Genomic DNA, 18,984 nt, shown 5'->3' with positions numbered 1-18,984 from the left:
TGCCTGGTAGTCATAGCGACCCAGTTTGCGGAGACGAAGCAGCGCGAGAACGCGTTGATGCGTGAGCAGCGAGCTCGTTACATGTCCAACGACAGCACTCTGGCCAGCTACAGAGAACCGGGATCCTGCTATGAGGAGATGCTGAGATATGTTTCGCACCTCTACCGCAAACTGACCCGACGAGTACAACGTCTGTACACTACCTGGCACAGGTAGGTCCACAACAACCACAAATTCATTATTATTATTATTATTTTTTAAACTTATTTATTTTTTAAAGTCTTTTTAGTTTAAAATATATATATATATATATATAAAATCTGTATTACACAACTACCTATTATATACAATGCCTTCGGAAAGTATTTAAACCCCTTGAATTTTTCCACGTTTTGTTACGTCACAGCCTTATTATAATTATAATTTTTATTTTTTTTTATCTGTCAGCAATCTACACACAATACCCTATAATGACGAAGCGAAAACAGGGTACATTTTCGCACATTTATTAAAGATAAAAAACATAAATACCTTGTTTGCATAAGTATTCAGACCCTTTGCTGTGAGACTTGAAATGGAGCTCAGGTGCTTCCTGTTTCCATTGATCATCCTTGAGATGTTTCTACAACTTGATTGGACTCTACCTGTGGTAAATTCTATTGATTGGACATGATTTGGAAAGGTACACACCTGTCTATATAAGGTCCCACAGTTGACAGTGCATGTCAGAGCAAAAACCAAGCCGTGAGGTCGAAGGAATTGTCCGTAGAGCTCTGAGACAGGATTATGTCGAGGCACAGATCTGGGGAAGGGAACCAAAACATTTCTGCAGCATTGAAGGTCCCCAAGAACACAGTGGCCTCCATCATTCTTAAATGGAAGAAGTTTGGAACCACCAAGACTCTTCCTAGAGCTGGCCGCCCGGCCAAACTGAGCAATCAGGGGAGAAGGGCCTTGGTCAGGGAGGTGAACAAGAACCCGATGGTCACTCTGACAGAGCTCCAGAGTTCCTCTGTGGAGATAGGAGAACCTTCCAGAAGGACAACTATCTCTGCAGCACTCCACCAATCAGGCCTTTATGAGTGGCCAGACGGAAGCCACTCCTCAGTGAAAGGCACATGACAGCCCACTTGGAGTTTGCCAAAAGGCACCTAAAGGACTCTGACCATGAGAAACAAGACTCTCTAGTCTGATGAAACCAAGATTGAACTCTTTGGCCTGAATCCAAGCGTCATGTCTGGAGGAAACCTGGCACCATCCCTACAGTGAAGCATGGTGGTGACAGCATCATGCTGTGGGGATGTTTTTCAGCGGCAGGGAGACTAGTCAAGATCGAGGCAAAAATTAACGAAGCAAAGTACAGAGAGATGCTTGATGAAAACCGCTTCCAACAGGACAACAACCCAAAGCACTTAGCCAAGAAAACACAAGAGTGGCTTTGGAACAAGTTTCTGAATGTCCTTGAGTGGCCCGGACTTGAACCTGATCTAACATCTCTGGAGAGACCCGAAAATAGCTGCGCAGCAACACTCCCCATCTAACCTGACAGAGCTTGAGAGGATCTGCAGAGAAGAATGGGAGAAACTCCCCAAATACAGTTGTGCCAAGCTTGTAGCGTCATACTCAAGAAGACTCGATGCTGTAATCGCTGCTCAAGGTGCTTCAACAAAGTACTGAGTAAAGGGTCTGAATACTTATGCAAATGTTTTTATTTTTTTATAAATTAGCAAAAATGTATGAAAAATTATTTTTTGTTTGTAATTTTGGAGGTATTAGGGGGGGAAACTATTTTATCAACATTAGAAAAAGGCTGTAACGTAACAAAATGTGGAACAAGTCAAGTGGTCTGAATACTTTCCGAAGACAATGTATAACTTCCTGTTACAGCTGACTCGTTGTAGTGAATAAAGCCCAGGATAAGTTCAACTTCCTGTTACAGCTGACTTGTTGTAGCGAAATTCAACTTCCTGTTATAGCTGACTCGTTGTAAAAGTGAATAAAGCCCAGAATTACGTTCAACTTCCTGTTATAGTTTACTTGTTGTAGTGAATAAAGCCCAGGATAAGTTCAACTTCCTGTTATAACTAACTCGTTGTAGTGAAGTTCAACTTCCTGTTATAACTAACTCGTTGTAGTGAAGTTCAACTTCCTGTTATAACTAACTCGTTGTAGTGAAGTTCAACTTCCTGTTATAGCTGACTCGTTGTAGTGAAGTTCAACTTCCTGTTATAGCTGACTCGTTGTAGTGAAGTTCAACTTCCTGTTATAACTGTCCTCGTTGTAGTGAAGTTCAACTTCCTGTTATAACTGACTCGTTGTAGTGACGTTCAACTTCCTGTTATAACTGACTTGTTATAGTGAAATTCAACTTCCTGTTATAACTAACTCGCTGTAGTGAAGTTCAACTTCCTGTTATAACTAACTCGTTGTAAAAGTGAATAAAGTTATATTTGTTCTGCTTTGTTCTAGTCGTTGTATTTACTTGTTATATGTGTGTGTGTGTGTGTGTGTGTGTGTGTGTGTGTGTGTGTGTGTGTGTGTGTGTGTGTGTGTGTGTGTGTGTGTGTGTGTGTGTGTGTGTGTGTTTGTGCGGCAGTAAACGTCGTAAGAAGGTAAACCCTGACGGAGGAGGAAGCGGTCCGGGGATCGCTCGCAGAGCGTCCGGAAACGTCCCCTGGCTCCGCCCCGTACACAACCTTCTGCAGCATCACCAGCGTCACCACTGTCGGCATAGCAACGGAGGACACACGCCCGTAGCAACAGGTTCGTAGACTAGTTAGTAAACAAAAAGCCCTACCTTTTTCCAAAGGCTGATTTTTACAAAGGAAAGATGGTGGCATTGCGTCAAATGATGATGATGGTTTGTGTTGCAGGGCCGTGGATCTCCACTAAGGGATTATACTACGGGGATGTGGAATAGGGCTGTGGATTATACTACGGGGATGTGGAATAGGGCTGTGGATTATACTACGGGGATGTGGAATAGGGCTGTGGATTATACTACGGGGATGTGGAATAGGGCTGTGGATTATACTACGGGGATGTGGAATAGGGCTGTGGATTATACTACGGGGATGTGGAATAGGGCTGTGGATTATACTACGGGGATGTGGAATAGGGCTGTGGATTATACTACGGGGATGTGGAATAGGGCTGTGGATTATACTACGGTGATGTGGAATAGGGCTGTGGATTATACTACGGGGATGTGGAATAGGGCTGTGGATTATACTACGGGGATGTGGAATAGGGCTGTGGATTATACTACGGGGATGTGGAATAGGGCTGTGGATTATACTACGGGGATGTGGAATAGGGCTGTGGATTATACTACGGGGATGTGGAATAGGGCTGTGGATTATACTACGGTGGATGTGGAATAGGGCTGTGGATTATACTACGGGGATGTGGAATAGGGCTGTGGATTATACTACGGGGATGTGGAATAGGGCTGTGGATTATACTACGGGGATGTGGAATAGGGCTGTGGATTATACTACGGGGATGTGGAATAGGGCTGTGGATTATACTACGGGGATGTGGAATAGGGCTGTGGATTATACTACGGGGATGTGGAATAGGGCTGTGGATTATACTACGGGGATGTGGAATAGGGCTGTGGATTATACTACGGGGATGTGGAATAGGGCTGTGGATTATACTACGGGGATGTGGAATAGGGCTGTGGATTATACTACGGGGATGTGGAATAGGGCTGTGGATTATACTACGGGGATGTGGAATAGGGCTGTGGATTATACTACGGGGATGTGGAATAGGGCTGTGGATTATACTACGGGGATGTGGAATAGGGCTGTGGATTATACTACGGGGATGTGGAATAGGGCTGTGGATTATACTACGGGGATGTGGAATAGGGCTGTGGATTATACTACGGGGATGTGGAATAGGGCTGTGGATTATACTACGGGGATGTGGAATAGGGCTGTGGATTATACTACGGGGATGTGGAATAGGGCTGTGGATTATACTACGGGGATGTGGAATAGGGCTGTGGATTATACTACGGGGATGTGGAATAGGGCTGTGGATTATACTACGGGGATGTGGAATAGGGCTGTGGATTATACTACGGGGATGTGGAATAGGGCTGTGGATTATACTACGGGGATGTGGAATAGGGCTGTGGATTATACTACGGGGATGTGGAATAGGGCTGTGGATTATACTACGGGGATGTGGAATAGGGCTGTGGATTATACTACGGGGATGTGGAATAGGGCTGTGGATTATACTACGGGGATGTGGAATAGGGCTGTGGATTATACTACGGTGGTGTGGAATAGGGCTGTGGATTATACTACGGGGATGTGGAATAGGGCTGTGGATTATACTACGGGGATGTGGAATAGGGCTGTGGATTATACTACGGTGATGTGGAATAGGGCTGTGGATTATACTACGGTGATGTGGAATAGGGATGTGGATTAAACTACGGTGATGTGGAATAGGGCCGTGGATCTTCACTAAGGGATTATACTACTGTGATGTGGAATAGGAATGTGGATTATACTACGGGGATGTGGAATAGGGCTGTGGATTATACTACGGTGATGTGGAATAGGGCCGTGGATATTCACTAAGGGATTATACTACGGTGATGTGGAATAGGGCTGTGGATTATACTACGGGGATGTGGAATAGGGCTGTGGATTATACTACGGTGGTGTGGAATAGGGCTGTGGATTATACTACGGTGATGTGGAATAGGGCTGTGGATTATACTACGGTGATGTGGAATAGGGATGTGGATTATACTACGGTGATGTGGAATAGGGATGTGGATTAAACTACGGTGATGTGGAATAGGGCCGTGGATCTTCACTAAGGGATTATACTACTGTGATGTGGAATAGGAATGTGGATTATACTACGGGGATGTGGAATAGGGCTGTGGATTATACTACGGTGATGTGGAATAGGGCCGTGGATATTCACTAAGGGATTATACTACGGTGATGTGGAATAGGGCTGTGGATTATACTACGGTGATGTGGAATAGGGCTGTGGATTATACTACGGGGATGTGGAATAGGGCTGTGGATTATACTACGGGGATGTGGAATAGGGCTGTGGATTATACTACGGGGATGTGGAATAGGGCTGTGGATTATACTACGGTGATGTGGAATAGGGCTGTGGATTATACTACGGTGATTTGGAATAGGGCTGTGGTTATCACTAAGGGATTATGCTACAGTGGTGTGGAATAGGGCTGTGGATTATACTACGGTGATATGGAATAGGGCTGTGGATTATACTACGGTGGTGTGGAATAGGGCTGTGGATTATACTACGGTGATGTGGAATAGGGCTGTGGATTATACTACGGTGGTGTGGAATAGGGATGTGGATTATACTACGGTGATGTGGAATAGGGATGTGGATTATACTACGGTGGTGTGGAATAGGGCTGTGGATTATACTACGGTGATGTGGAATAGGGCTGTGGATTATACTACGGGGATGTGGAATAGGGCTGTGGTTATTCACTAAGGGATTATACTACGGGGATGTGGAATAGGGCTGTGGATTATACTACGGTGGTGTGGAATAGGGCTGTGGATTATACTACGGTGATGTGGAATAGGGCTGTGGATTATACTACGGGGATGTGGAATAGGGCTGTGGATTATACTACGGTGGTGTGGAATAGGGCTGTGGATTATACTACGGGGATGTGGAATAGGGCTGTGGATTATACTACGGGGATGTGGAATAGGGCTGTGGATTATACTACGGGGATGTGGAATAGGGCTGTGGATTATACTACGGGGATGTGGAATAGGGCTGTGGATTATACTACGGGGATGTGGAATAGGGCTGTGGATTATACTACGGGGATGTGGAATAGGGCTGTGGATTATACTACGGGGATGTGGAATAGGGCTGTGGATTATACTACGGGGATGTGGAATAGGGCTGTGGATTATACTACGGGGATGTGGAATAGGGCTGTGGATTATACTACGGGGATGTGGAATAGGGCTGTGGATTATACTACGGTGATGTGGAATAGGGCTGTGGATTATACTACGGGGATGTGGAATAGGGCTGTGGATTATACTACGGGGATGTGGAATAGGGCTGTGGATTATACTACGGGGATGTGGAATAGGGCTGTGGATTATACTACGGTGGTGTGGAATAGGGCTGTGGATTATACTACGGTGGTGTGGAATAGGGATGTGGATTATACTACGGTGATGTGGAATAGGGCTGTGGATTATACTACGGTGATGTGGAATAGGGATGTGGATTATACTACGGTGATGTGGAATAGGGATGTGGATTAAACTACGGTGATGTGGAATAGGGCCGTGGATCTTCACTAAGGGATTATACTACTGTGATGTGGAATAGGAATGTGGATTATACTACGGGGATGTGGAATAGGGCTGTGGATTATACTACGGTGATGTGGAATAGGGCCGTGGATATTCACTAAGGGATTATACTACGGTGATGTGGAATAGGGCTGTGGATTATACTACGGGGATGTGGAATAGGGCTGTGGATTATACTACGGTGGTGTGGAATAGGGCTGTGGATTATACTACGGTGATGTGGAATAGGGCTGTGGATTATACTACGGTGATGTGGAATAGGGATGTGGATTATACTACGGTGATGTGGAATAGGGATGTGGATTAAACTACGGTGATGTGGAATAGGGCCGTGGATCTTCACTAAGGGATTATACTACTGTGATGTGGAATAGGAATGTGGATTATACTACGGGGATGTGGAATAGGGCTGTGGATTATACTACGGTGATGTGGAATAGGGCCGTGGATATTCACTAAGGGATTATACTACGGTGATGTGGAATAGGGCTGTGGATTATACTATGGTGATGTGGAATAGGGCTGTGGATTATACTACGGTGATGTGGAATAGGGATGTGGATTATACTACGGTGGTGTGGAATAGGGATGTGGATTATACTACGGTGATGTGGAATAGGGCTGTGGATTATACTACGGTGATGTGGAATAGGGCTGTGGATTATACTACGGTGATTTGGAATAGGGCTGTGGTTATTCACTAAGGGATTATGCTACAGTGGTGTGGAATAGGGCTGTGGATTATACTACGGTGATATGGAATAGGGCTGTGGATTATACTACGGTGATGTGGAATAGGGCTGTGGATTATACTACGGTGATGTGGAATAGGGCTGTGGATTATACTACGGTGGTGTGGAATAGGGATGTGGATTATACTACGGTGATGTGGAATAGGGATGTGGATTATACTACGGTGGTGTGGAATAGGGCTGTGGATTATACTACGGTGATGTGGAATAGGGCTGTGGATTATACTACGGTGATGTGGAATAGGGCTGTGGTTATTCACTAAGGGATTATACTACGGTGATGTGGAATAGGGCTGTGGATTATACTACGGTGGTGTGGAATAGGGATGTGGATTATACTACAGTGATGTGGAATAGGGCTGTGGATTATACTACGGTGGTGTGGAATAGGGATGTGGATTATACTACGGTGGTGTGGAATAGGGATGTGGATTATACTACGGTGATGTGGAATAGGGCTGTGGATTATACTACGGTGATGTGGAATAGGGCTGTGGATTATACTACGGTGATGTGGAATAGGGCTGTGGATTATACTACGGTGATGTGGAATAGGGCTGTGGATTATACTACGGTGATGTGGAATAGGGCTGTGGATTATACTACGGTGATGTGGAATAGGGCTGTGGATTATACTACGGTGGTGTGGAATAGGGCTGTGGATTATACTACGGTGATGTGGAATAGGGTTGTGGATTATACTATGGTGATGTGGAATAGGGCTGTGGATTATACTACGGTGGTGTGGAATAGGGCTGTGGATTATACTACGGTGATGTGGAATAGGGCTGTGGATTATACTACAGTGATGTGGAATAGAGCTGTGGATTATACTACGGTGATGTGGAATAGGGATGTGGATTATACTACGGTGATGTGGAATAGGGATGTGGATTATACTACGGTGATGTGGAATAGGGCTGTGGATTATACTACGGTGATGTGGAATAGGGCTGTGGATTATACTACGGTGATGTGGAATAGGGCTGTGGATTATACTACGGTGATGTGGAATAGGGCTGTGGATTATACTACGGTGATGTGGAATAGGGATGTGGATTATACTACGGTGATTTGGAATAGGGCCGTGGATTATACTACAGTGATGTGGAATAGGGCTGTGGATTATACTACGGTGATGTGGAATAGTATTTATGAGTCATTTTACCTGAAAATAAGGGATCAGACTATTTATGAGTCATTGTACCTGAAACTAAGGGATCGTTCTATTTACCTGAAAATAATGTTAATTTTGATTTTAATAGATCTTTAACTGCCATGAAAGATGTTTGACTGACATTCATTAATTATATCAACGTAATGACTCCTCCAGGTGGGGAGGAGCTGGAGATGAGGTCACTTCCTGTCCCGGGTCGTGACCCCTCTGTGACCCCTGGGCTGGGGTCGTCTCTCCAGGGTCGTCTGAACGGAGGGATGAACTACCCCACCATCCTGCCCTCCTTCGTCTGCAGCTACCCCCGCTCCACCCCCACACACCCCCACAAGACCCTCCCCACAAACCCCCACAACCCCCACAACTCCCTCCCCACAAACCCCCACAACCCCCTCCCCACACACCCCCACAGCCCTCTCCCCACACACCCCCACAGCACCCTCTCCACACAAGCCCCCAAGCCCCTCCCTACACACCCCCACATCCCCCTCCCTACACACCCCCACAACCCCCACAGCCCCCTCCCCACACACCCCCACAGCACACTCCCCACACACCCCCACAGCACCCTCTCCACACAAGCCCCCAACCCCCTCCCTACACACCCCCACAGCCTCCTCCCCACACAGCCCTCGCCTCTCTCAGAAATCAGCCCGGACCCCCTCAGCAAGCTACACCAACTCATGGGACAGCACAGTAAGAACCATCTCTCCTATATATATATACAGTACTACTATAGTAGAACTGGTTAGATCCATCTCTCTCTATATATACAGTACTACTATAGTAGAACTGGTTAGATCCATCTCTCTCTATATATACAGTACTTCTATAGTAGAACTGCTTAGAACCATCTCTCTCTATATATACAGTACTACTATAGTAGAACTAGTTAGATCCATCTCTATATATACAATACTACTATAGTAGAACTAGTTAGATCCATCTCTCTATATATACAATACTACTATAGTAGAACTAGTTAGATCCATCTCTCTCTATATATACAATACTACTATAGTAGAACTAGTTAGATCCATCTCTCTATATATACAATACTACTACAGTAGAACTAGTTAGATCCATCTCTCTCTATATATACAGTACTACTATAGTAGAACTAGTTAGAACCATCTCTCTATATATACAGTACTACTATAGTAGAACTAGTTAGATCCATCTCTCTATATATACAGTACTACTATAGTAGAACTAGTTAGAACCATCTCTCTATATATACAGTACTACTATAGTAGAACTGGTTAGAACCATCTCTCTCTCTATATATATATATACAGTACTACTATAGTAGAACTAGTTAGATCCATCTCTCTATATATACAGTACTTCTATAGTAGAACTAGTTAGATCCATCTCTCTCTATATACAATACTACTATAGTAGAACTAGTTAGATCCATCTCTCTATATATACAGTACTTCTATAGTAGAACTAGTTAGAACCATCTCTCTATATATACAGTACTACTATAGTAGAACTAGTTAGAACCATCTCTCTCTATATACAATACTACTATAGTAGAACTAGTTAGAACCATCTCTCTATATATACAGTACTACTATAGTAGAACTAGTTAGAACCATCTCTCTATATATACAGTACTACTATAGTAGAACTAGTTAGATCCATCTCTCTATATATACAGTACTACTATAGTAGAACTAGTTAGAACCATCTCTATATATATACAGTACTACTATAGTAGAACTAGTAAGAACCATCTCTCTCTATATACAGTACTACTATAGTAGAACTGGTTAGAACCATCTCTCTCTATATATATAGTACTTCTATAGTAGAACTAGTAAGATCCATCTCTCTCTATATATACAGTACTAATATAGTGGAACTAGTTAGAACCATCTCTCTATATATATATACAGTACTTCTATAGTAGAACTAGTAAGATCCATCTCTCTCTATATATACAGTACTACTATAGTAGAACTACTTAGATCCATCTCTCTACATATATACACAGTACTTCTATAGTAGAACTGGTTAGATCCATCTCTATATATATATATACAGTACTACTATAGTAGAACTAGTTAGATCCATCTCTCTCTCTCTCTATATATATATATATATATATATATATATATATACAGTACTTCTATAGTAGAACTAGTTAGATCCATCTCTCTATATATATTCAGTACTTCTATAGTAGAACTAGTTAGATCCATCTCTCTCTCTATATATATATATACAGTACTTCTATAGTAGAACTTGTTAGATCCATCTCTCTATATATATACAGTACTTCTGTAGTAGAACTTGTTAGATCCATCTCTCTATATATATATATATACAGTACTACTATAGTAGAACTAGTTAGATCCATCTCTCTCTCTCTCTCTCTCTCTCTCTCTCTATATCTATATATATATATATATATATAATATATATATATATATATATATAATACAGTACTTCTATAGTAGAACTAGTAAGAACCATCTCTCTATATATATACAGTACTTCTATAGTAGAACTGGTTAGATCCATCTCTATATATATATACAGTACTTCTATAGTAGAACTAGTTAGATCCATCTCTCTATATATATACAGTACTTCTATAGTAGAACTAGTTAGAACCATCTCTCTATATATATACAATACTTCTATAGTATAACTAGTTAGATCCATCTCTATATATATACAGTACTTCTATAGTAGAACTAGTTAGATCCATCTCTCTCTCTATATATATATATATAGTACTACTACAGTAGAACTAGTAAGATCCATCTCTATATATATATATACAGTACTTCTATAGTAGAACTAGTTAGATCCATCTCTCTATATATATACAGTACTTCTATAGTAGAACTAGTAAGGTCCATCTCTCTATATATATACAGCACTTCTATAGTAGAACTAGTAAGGTCCATCTCTCTATATATATACAGTACTTCTATAGTAGAACTAGTAAGGTCCATCTCTCTATATATATACAGTACTTCTATAGTAGAACTAGTTAGATCCATCTCTCTCTCTATATATATATATATATATACAGTACTTCTATAGTAGAACTTGTTAGATCCATCTCTCTCTATATATACAGTACTTCTGTAGTAGAACTTGTTAGATCCATCTCTCTCTATATATACAGTACTTCTATAGTAGAACTAGTTTGATCCATCTCTCTATATATACAGTACTTCTATAGTAGAACTAGTTAGATCCATCTCTATATATATACAGTACTTCTATAGTAGAACTAGTAAGAACCATCTCTATATATATACAGTACATCTATAGTAGAACTAGTTAGATCCATCTCTATATATATATATATATATACAGTACTTCTATAGTAGAACTAGTTAGATCCATCTCTCTATATATACAGTACTTCTATAGTAGAACTAGTAAGATCCATCTCTATATATATACAGTACTTCTATAGTAGAACTAGTTAGATCCATCTCTCTCTCTCTATATATATATATATATACAGTACTTCTATAGTAGAGCTAGTTAGATCCATCTCTCTCTCTATATATATACAGTACTTCTATAGTAGAACTAGTTAGATCCATCTCTCTCTCTATATATACAGTACTTCTATAGTAGAACTAGTTAGATCCATCTATATATATATATATATATATATATATATATATATATATACAGTACATCTATAGTAGAACTAGTTAGATCCATCTCTCTATATATATACACAGTACTACTATAGTAGAACTAGTAAGATCCATCTCTCTCTATATATATACAGTACTTCTATAGTAGAACTAGTTAGATCCATCTCTCTCTCTGTATATATATACAGTACTTCTATAGTAGAACTTGTTAGATCCATCTCTCTCTATATATACAGTACTTCTATAGTAGAACTAGTTAGATCCATCTCTCTATATATATATATATATATATATACAGTACTTCTACAGTAGAACTAGTTAGAACCATCTCTATATATTACAGTACTTCTATAGTAGAACTAGTTAGATCCATCTCTCTCTCATATATATCTAGTACTTCTATAGTAGAACTAGTTAGATCCATCTATATATATATATATATATATATATACAGTACTTCTATAGTAGAACTAGTTAGAGCCATCTCTCTCTATATATATAGTACTTCTATAGTAGAACTAGTAAGATCCATCTCTCTCTATATATACAGTACTAATATAGTGGAACTAGTTAGAACCATCTCTCTCTATATATATACACAGTACTTCTATAGTAGAACTAGTAAGATCCATCTCTCTCTATATATACAGTACTACTATAGTAGAACTACTTAGATCCATCTCTCTACATATATACACAGTACTTCTATAGTAGAACTGGTTAGATCCATCTCTATATATATATATACAGTACTACTATAGTAGAACTAGTTAGATCCATCTCTCTCTCTCTCTCTCTATATATATATATATATATATATATATATATATATATATATATATATATATATATATATATATATATACAGTACTTCTATAGTAGAACTAGTTAGATCCATCTCTCTATATATATACAGTACTTCTATAGTAGAACTAATAAGGTCCATCTCTCTATATATATACAGCACTTCTATAGTAGAACTAGTAAGGTCCATCTCTATATATATACAGTACTTCTATAGTAGAACTAGTAAGATCCATCTCTCTATATATATACAGTACTTCTATAGTAGAACTAGTTAGATCCATCTCTCTCTCTATATATATATATACAGTACTTCTATAGTAGAACTAGTAAGAACCATCTCTCTATATATATACAGTACTTCTATAGTAGAACTGGTTAGATCCATCTCTATATATATATATATACAGTACTTCTATAGTAGAACTAGTTAGATCCATCTCTCTATATATATACAGTACTTCTATAGTAGAACTAGTTAGAACCATCTCTCTATATATATACAATACTTCTATAGTAGAACTAGTTAGATCCATCTCTATATATATACAGTACTTCTATAGTAGAACTAGTTAGATCCATCTCTCTCTCTATATATACAGTACTACTACAGTAGAACTAGTAAGATCCATCTCTATATATATATATACAGTACTTCTATAGTAGAACTAGTTAGATCCATCTCTCTATATATATACAGTACTTCTATAGTAGAACTAGTAAGGTCCATCTCTCTATATATATACAGCACTTCTATAGTAGAACTAGTAAGGTCCATCTCTATATATATACAGTACTTCTATAGTAGAACTAGTTAGATCCATCTCTCTATATATACAGTACTATATATATGTTAGAACCATCTCTATCTCTATATATATATATATACAGTACTTCTATAGTAGAACTAGTAAGAACCATCTCTCTATATATATACAGTACTTCTATAGTAGAACTGGTTAGATCCATCTCTATATATATATACAGTACTTCTATAGTAGAACTAGTTAGATCCATCTCTCTATATATATACAGTACTTCTATAGTAGAACTAGTTAGAACCATCTCTCTATATATATACAATACTTCTATAGTATAACTAGTTAGATCCATCTCTATATATATACAGTACTTCTATAGTAGAACTAGTTAGATCCATCTCTCTCTCTATATATATAGTACTACTACAGTAGAACTAGTAAGATCCATCTCTATATATATATATACAGTACTTCTATAGTAGAACTAGTTAGATCCATCTCTCTATATATATACAGTACTTCTATAGTAGAACTAGTAAGGTCCATCTCTCTATATATATACAGCACTTCTATAGTAGAACTAGTAAGGTCCATCTCTCTATATATATACAGTACTTCTATAGTAGAACTAGTAAGGTCCATCTCTCTATATATATACAGTACTTCTATAGTAGAACTAGTTAGATCCATTTCTCTCTCTCTATATATATATATATATACAGTACTTCTATAGTAGAACTTGTTAGATCCATCTCTCTCTATATATACAGTACTTCTGTAGTAGAACTTGTTAGATCCATCTCTCTCTATATATACAGTACTTCTATAGTAGAACTAGTTTGATCCATCTCTCTATATATACAGTACTTCTCTAGTAGAACTAGTTAGATCCATCTCTATATATATACAGTCCTTCTATAGTAGAACTAGTAAGAACCATCTCTATATATATACAGTACATCTATAGTAGAACTAGTTAGATCCATCTCTATATATATATATATACAGTACTTCTATAGTAGAACTAGTTAGATCCATCTTTCTATATATACAGTACTTCTATAGTAGAACTAGTAAGATCCATCTCTATATATATACAGTACTTCTATAGTAGAACTAGTTAGATCCATCTCTCTCTCTCTATATATATATATATATATACAGTACTTCTATAGTAGAACTAGTTAGATCCATCTCTCTCTCTATATATATATACAGTACTTCTATAGTAGAACTAGTAAGATCCATCTCTCTATATATATACAGTACTTCTATAGTAGAACTATTTAGAACCATCTCTCTATATATATACAATACTTCTATAGTATAACTAGTTAGATCCATCTCTATATATATACAGTACTTCTATAGTAGAACTAGTTAGATCCATCTCTCTCTCTATATATATAGTACTACTACAGTAGAACTAGTAAGATCCATCTCTATATATATATATACAGTACTTCTATAGTAGAACTAGTTAGATCCATCTCTCTATATATATACAGTACTTCTATAGTAGAACTAGTAAGGTCCATCTCTCTATATATATACAGCACTTCTATAGTAGAACTAGTAAGGTCCATCTCTCTATATATATACAGTACTTCTATAGTAGAACTAGTAAGGTCCATCTCTCTATATATATACAGTACTTCTATAGTAGAACTAGTTAGATCCATTTCTCTCTCTCTATATATATATATATATACAGTACTTCTATAGTAGAACTTGTTAGATCCATCTCTCTCTATATATACAGTACTTCTGTAGTAGAACTTGTTAGATCCATCTCTCTCTATATATACAGTACTTCTATAGTAGAACTAGTTTGATCCATCTCTCTATATATACAGTACTTCTATAGTAGAACTAGTTAGATCCATCTCTATATATATACAGTACTTCTATAGTAGAACTAGTAAGAACCATCTCTATATATATACAGTACATCTATAGTAGAACTAGTTAGATCCATCTCTATATATATATATATATACAGTACTTCTATAGTAGAACTAGTTAGATCCATCTCTCTATATATACAGTACTTCTATAGTAGAACTAGTAAGATCCATCTCTATATATATACAGTACTTCTATAGTAGAACTAGTTAGATCCATCTCTCTCTCTCTCTCATATATATATATATACAGTACTTCTATAGTAGAACTAGTTAGATCCATCTCTCTCTCTATATATATACAGTACTTCTATAGTAGAACTAGTTAGATCCATCTCTCTCTCTATATATACAGTACTTCTATAGTAGAACTAGTTAGATCCATCTATATATATATATATATATATATATATATATATATATACAGTACATCTATAGTAGAACTAGTTAGATCCATCTCTCTATATATATACACAGTACTACTATAGTAGAACTAGTAAGATCCATCTCTCTCTATATATATACAGTACTTCTATAGTAGAACTAGTTAGATCCATCTCTCTCTCTGTATATATATACAGTACTTCTATAGTAGAACTTGTTAGATCCATCTCTCTCTATATATACAGTACTTCTATAGTAGAACTAGTTAGATCCATCTCTCTATATATATATATATATATACAGTACTTCTACAGTAGAACTAGTTAGATCCATCTCTATATATTCAGTACTTCTATAGTAGAACTAGTTAGATCCATCTCTCTCTCTATATATATATAGTATTTCTATAGTAGAACTAGTTAGATCCATCTATATATATATATATATATATATATATATATATACAGTACTTCTATAGTAGAACTAGTTAGAGCCATCTCTCTCTATATATATAGTACTTCTATAGTAGAACTAGTAAGATCCATCTCTCTCTATATATACAGTACTAATATAGTGGAACTAGTTAGAACCATCTCTCTCTATATATATACACAGTACTTCTATAGTAGAACTAGTAAGATCCATCTCTCTCTATATATACAGTACTACTATAGTAGAACTACTTAGATCCATCTCTCTACATATATACACAGTACTTCTATAGTAGAACTGGTTAGATCCATCTCTATATATATATATACAGTACTACTATAGTAGAACTAGTTAGATCCATCTCTCTCTCTCTCTCTCTATATATATATATATATATATATATATATATATATATATATATATATATATATATATATATATATATACAGTACTTCTATAGTAGAACTAGTTAGATCCATCTCTCTATATATATACAGTACTTCTATAGTAGAACTAGTAAGGTCCATCTCTCTATATATATACAGCACTTCTATAGTAGAACTAGTAAGGTCCATCTCTATATATATACAGTACTTCTATAGTAGAACTAGTAAGGTCCATCTCTCTATATATATACAGTACTTCTATAGTAGAACTAGTTAGATCCATCTCTCTCTATATATATATATATACAGTACTTCTATAGTAGAACTAGTAAGAACCATCTCTCTATATATATACAGTACTTCTATAGTAGAACTGGTTAGATCCATCTCTATATATATATATATACAGTACTTCTATAGTAGAACTAGTTAGATCCATCTCTCTATATATATACAGTACTTCTATAGTAGAACTAGTTAGAACCATCTCTCTATATATATACAATACTTCTATAGTATAACTAGTTAGATCCATCTCTATATATATACAGTACTTCTATAGTAGAACTAGTTAGATCCATCTCTCTCTCTATATATATAGTACTACTACAGTAGAACTAGTAAGATCCATCTCTATATATATATATACAGTACTTCTATAGTAGAACTAGTTAGATCCATCTCTCTATATATATACAGTACTTCTATAGTAGAACTAGTAAGGTCCATCTCTCTATATATATACAGCACTTCTATAGTAGAACTAGTAAGGTCCATCTCTATATATATACAGTACTTCTATAGTAGAACTAGTAAGGTCCATCTCTCTATATATATACAGTACTTCTATAGTAGAACTAGTTAGATCCATCTCTCTCTCTCTCTCTCTCTCTCTCTCGCTCTCTCTATATATATATATATATATATATATATATATACAGTACTTCTATAGTAGAACTAGTAAGAACCATCTCTCTATATATATACAGTACTTCTATAGTAGAACTGGTTAGATCCATCTCTATATATATATATATATATACAGTACTTCTATAGTAGAACTAGTTAGATCCATCTCTCTATATATATACAGTACTTCTATAGTAGAACTAGTTAGAACCATCTCTCTATATATATACAATACTTCTATAGTATAACTAGTTAGATCCATCTCTATATATATACAGTACTTCTATAGTAGAACTAGTTAGATCCATCTCTCTCTCTATATATATAGTACTACTACAGTAGAACTAGTAAGATCCATCTCTATATATATATATACAGTACTTCTATAGTAGAACTAGTTAGATCCATCTCTCTATATATATACAGTACTTCTATAGTAGAACTAGTAAGGTCCATCTCTCTATATATATACAGCACTTCTATAGTAGAACTAGTAAGGTCCATCTCTCTATATATATACAGTACTTCTATAGTAGAACTAGTAAGGTCCATCTCTCTATATATATACAGTACTTCTATAGTAGAACTAGTTAGATCCATCTCTCTCTATATATATATATATATATACAGTACTTCTATAGTAGAACTTGTTAGATCCATCTCTCTCTATATATACAGTACTTCTATAGTAGAACTTGTTAGATCCATCTCTCTCTATATATACAGTACTTCTATAGTAGAACTAGTTAGATCCATCTCTCTATATATACAGTACTTCTATAGTAGAACTAGTTAGATCCATCTCTATATATATACAGTACTTCTATAGTAGAACTAGTAAGAACCATCTCTATATATATACAGTACATCTATAGTAGAACTAGTTAGATCCATCTCTCTATATATATATATATATACAGTACTTCTATAGTAGAACTAGTTAGATCCATCTCTCTATATATACAGTACTTCTATAGTAGAACTAGTAAGATCCATCTCTATATATATACAGTACTTCTATAGTAGAACTAGTTAGATCCATCTCTCTCTCATATATATATATATATATACAGTACTTCTATAGTAGAACTAGTTAGATCCATCTCTCTCATATATATACAGTACTTCTATAGTAGAACTAGTTAGATCCATCTCTCTCTCTATATATACAGTACTTCTATAGTAGAACTAGTTAGATCCATCTATATATATATATATATATATATATATATATATATACAGTACATCTATAGTAGAACTAGTTAGATCCATCTCTCTATATATATACACAGTACTACTATAGTAGAACTAGTAAGATCCATCTCTCTCTATATATATACAGTACTTCTATAGTAGAACTAGTTAGATCCATCTCTCTCTCTGTATATATATACAGTACTTCTATAGTAGAACTTGTTAGATCCATCTCTCTCTATATATACAGTACTTCTATAGTAGAACTAGTTAGATCC

General features: G+C 36.8%; 1 protein-coding gene across 1 annotated transcript in view; it reads left to right on the top strand.

Annotated features, from left to right (window-relative positions):
- LOC106595197 (voltage-dependent T-type calcium channel subunit alpha-1H) overlaps window positions 1–18,984 on the top strand; it is a 172,719-nt gene that overhangs the window by 70,006 nt on the left and 83,729 nt on the right. Inside the window, exons 9-11 of the mRNA XM_082973147.1 lie at window positions 1–212; window positions 2,597–2,763; window positions 8,454–8,990. The exon at window positions 1–212 is cut by the window's left edge and continues 27 nt beyond it. Of these exons, the coding sequence (XP_082829273.1) occupies window positions 1–212; window positions 2,597–2,763; window positions 8,454–8,990 (916 nt within the window). The remainder of the gene's footprint in view (window positions 213–2,596; window positions 2,764–8,453; window positions 8,991–18,984) is intronic.

This window comes from Salmo salar, chromosome 03 (assembly GCF_965601325.2).
Source record: "Salmo salar chromosome 03, fSalSal1, whole genome shotgun sequence".
In the NCBI taxonomy this organism is placed as follows: domain Eukaryota; kingdom Metazoa; phylum Chordata; class Actinopteri; order Salmoniformes; family Salmonidae; genus Salmo; species Salmo salar.
Note: the sequence above shows the minus strand (reverse complement) of the source record. Positions and strands in the feature narration are given on the sequence as shown.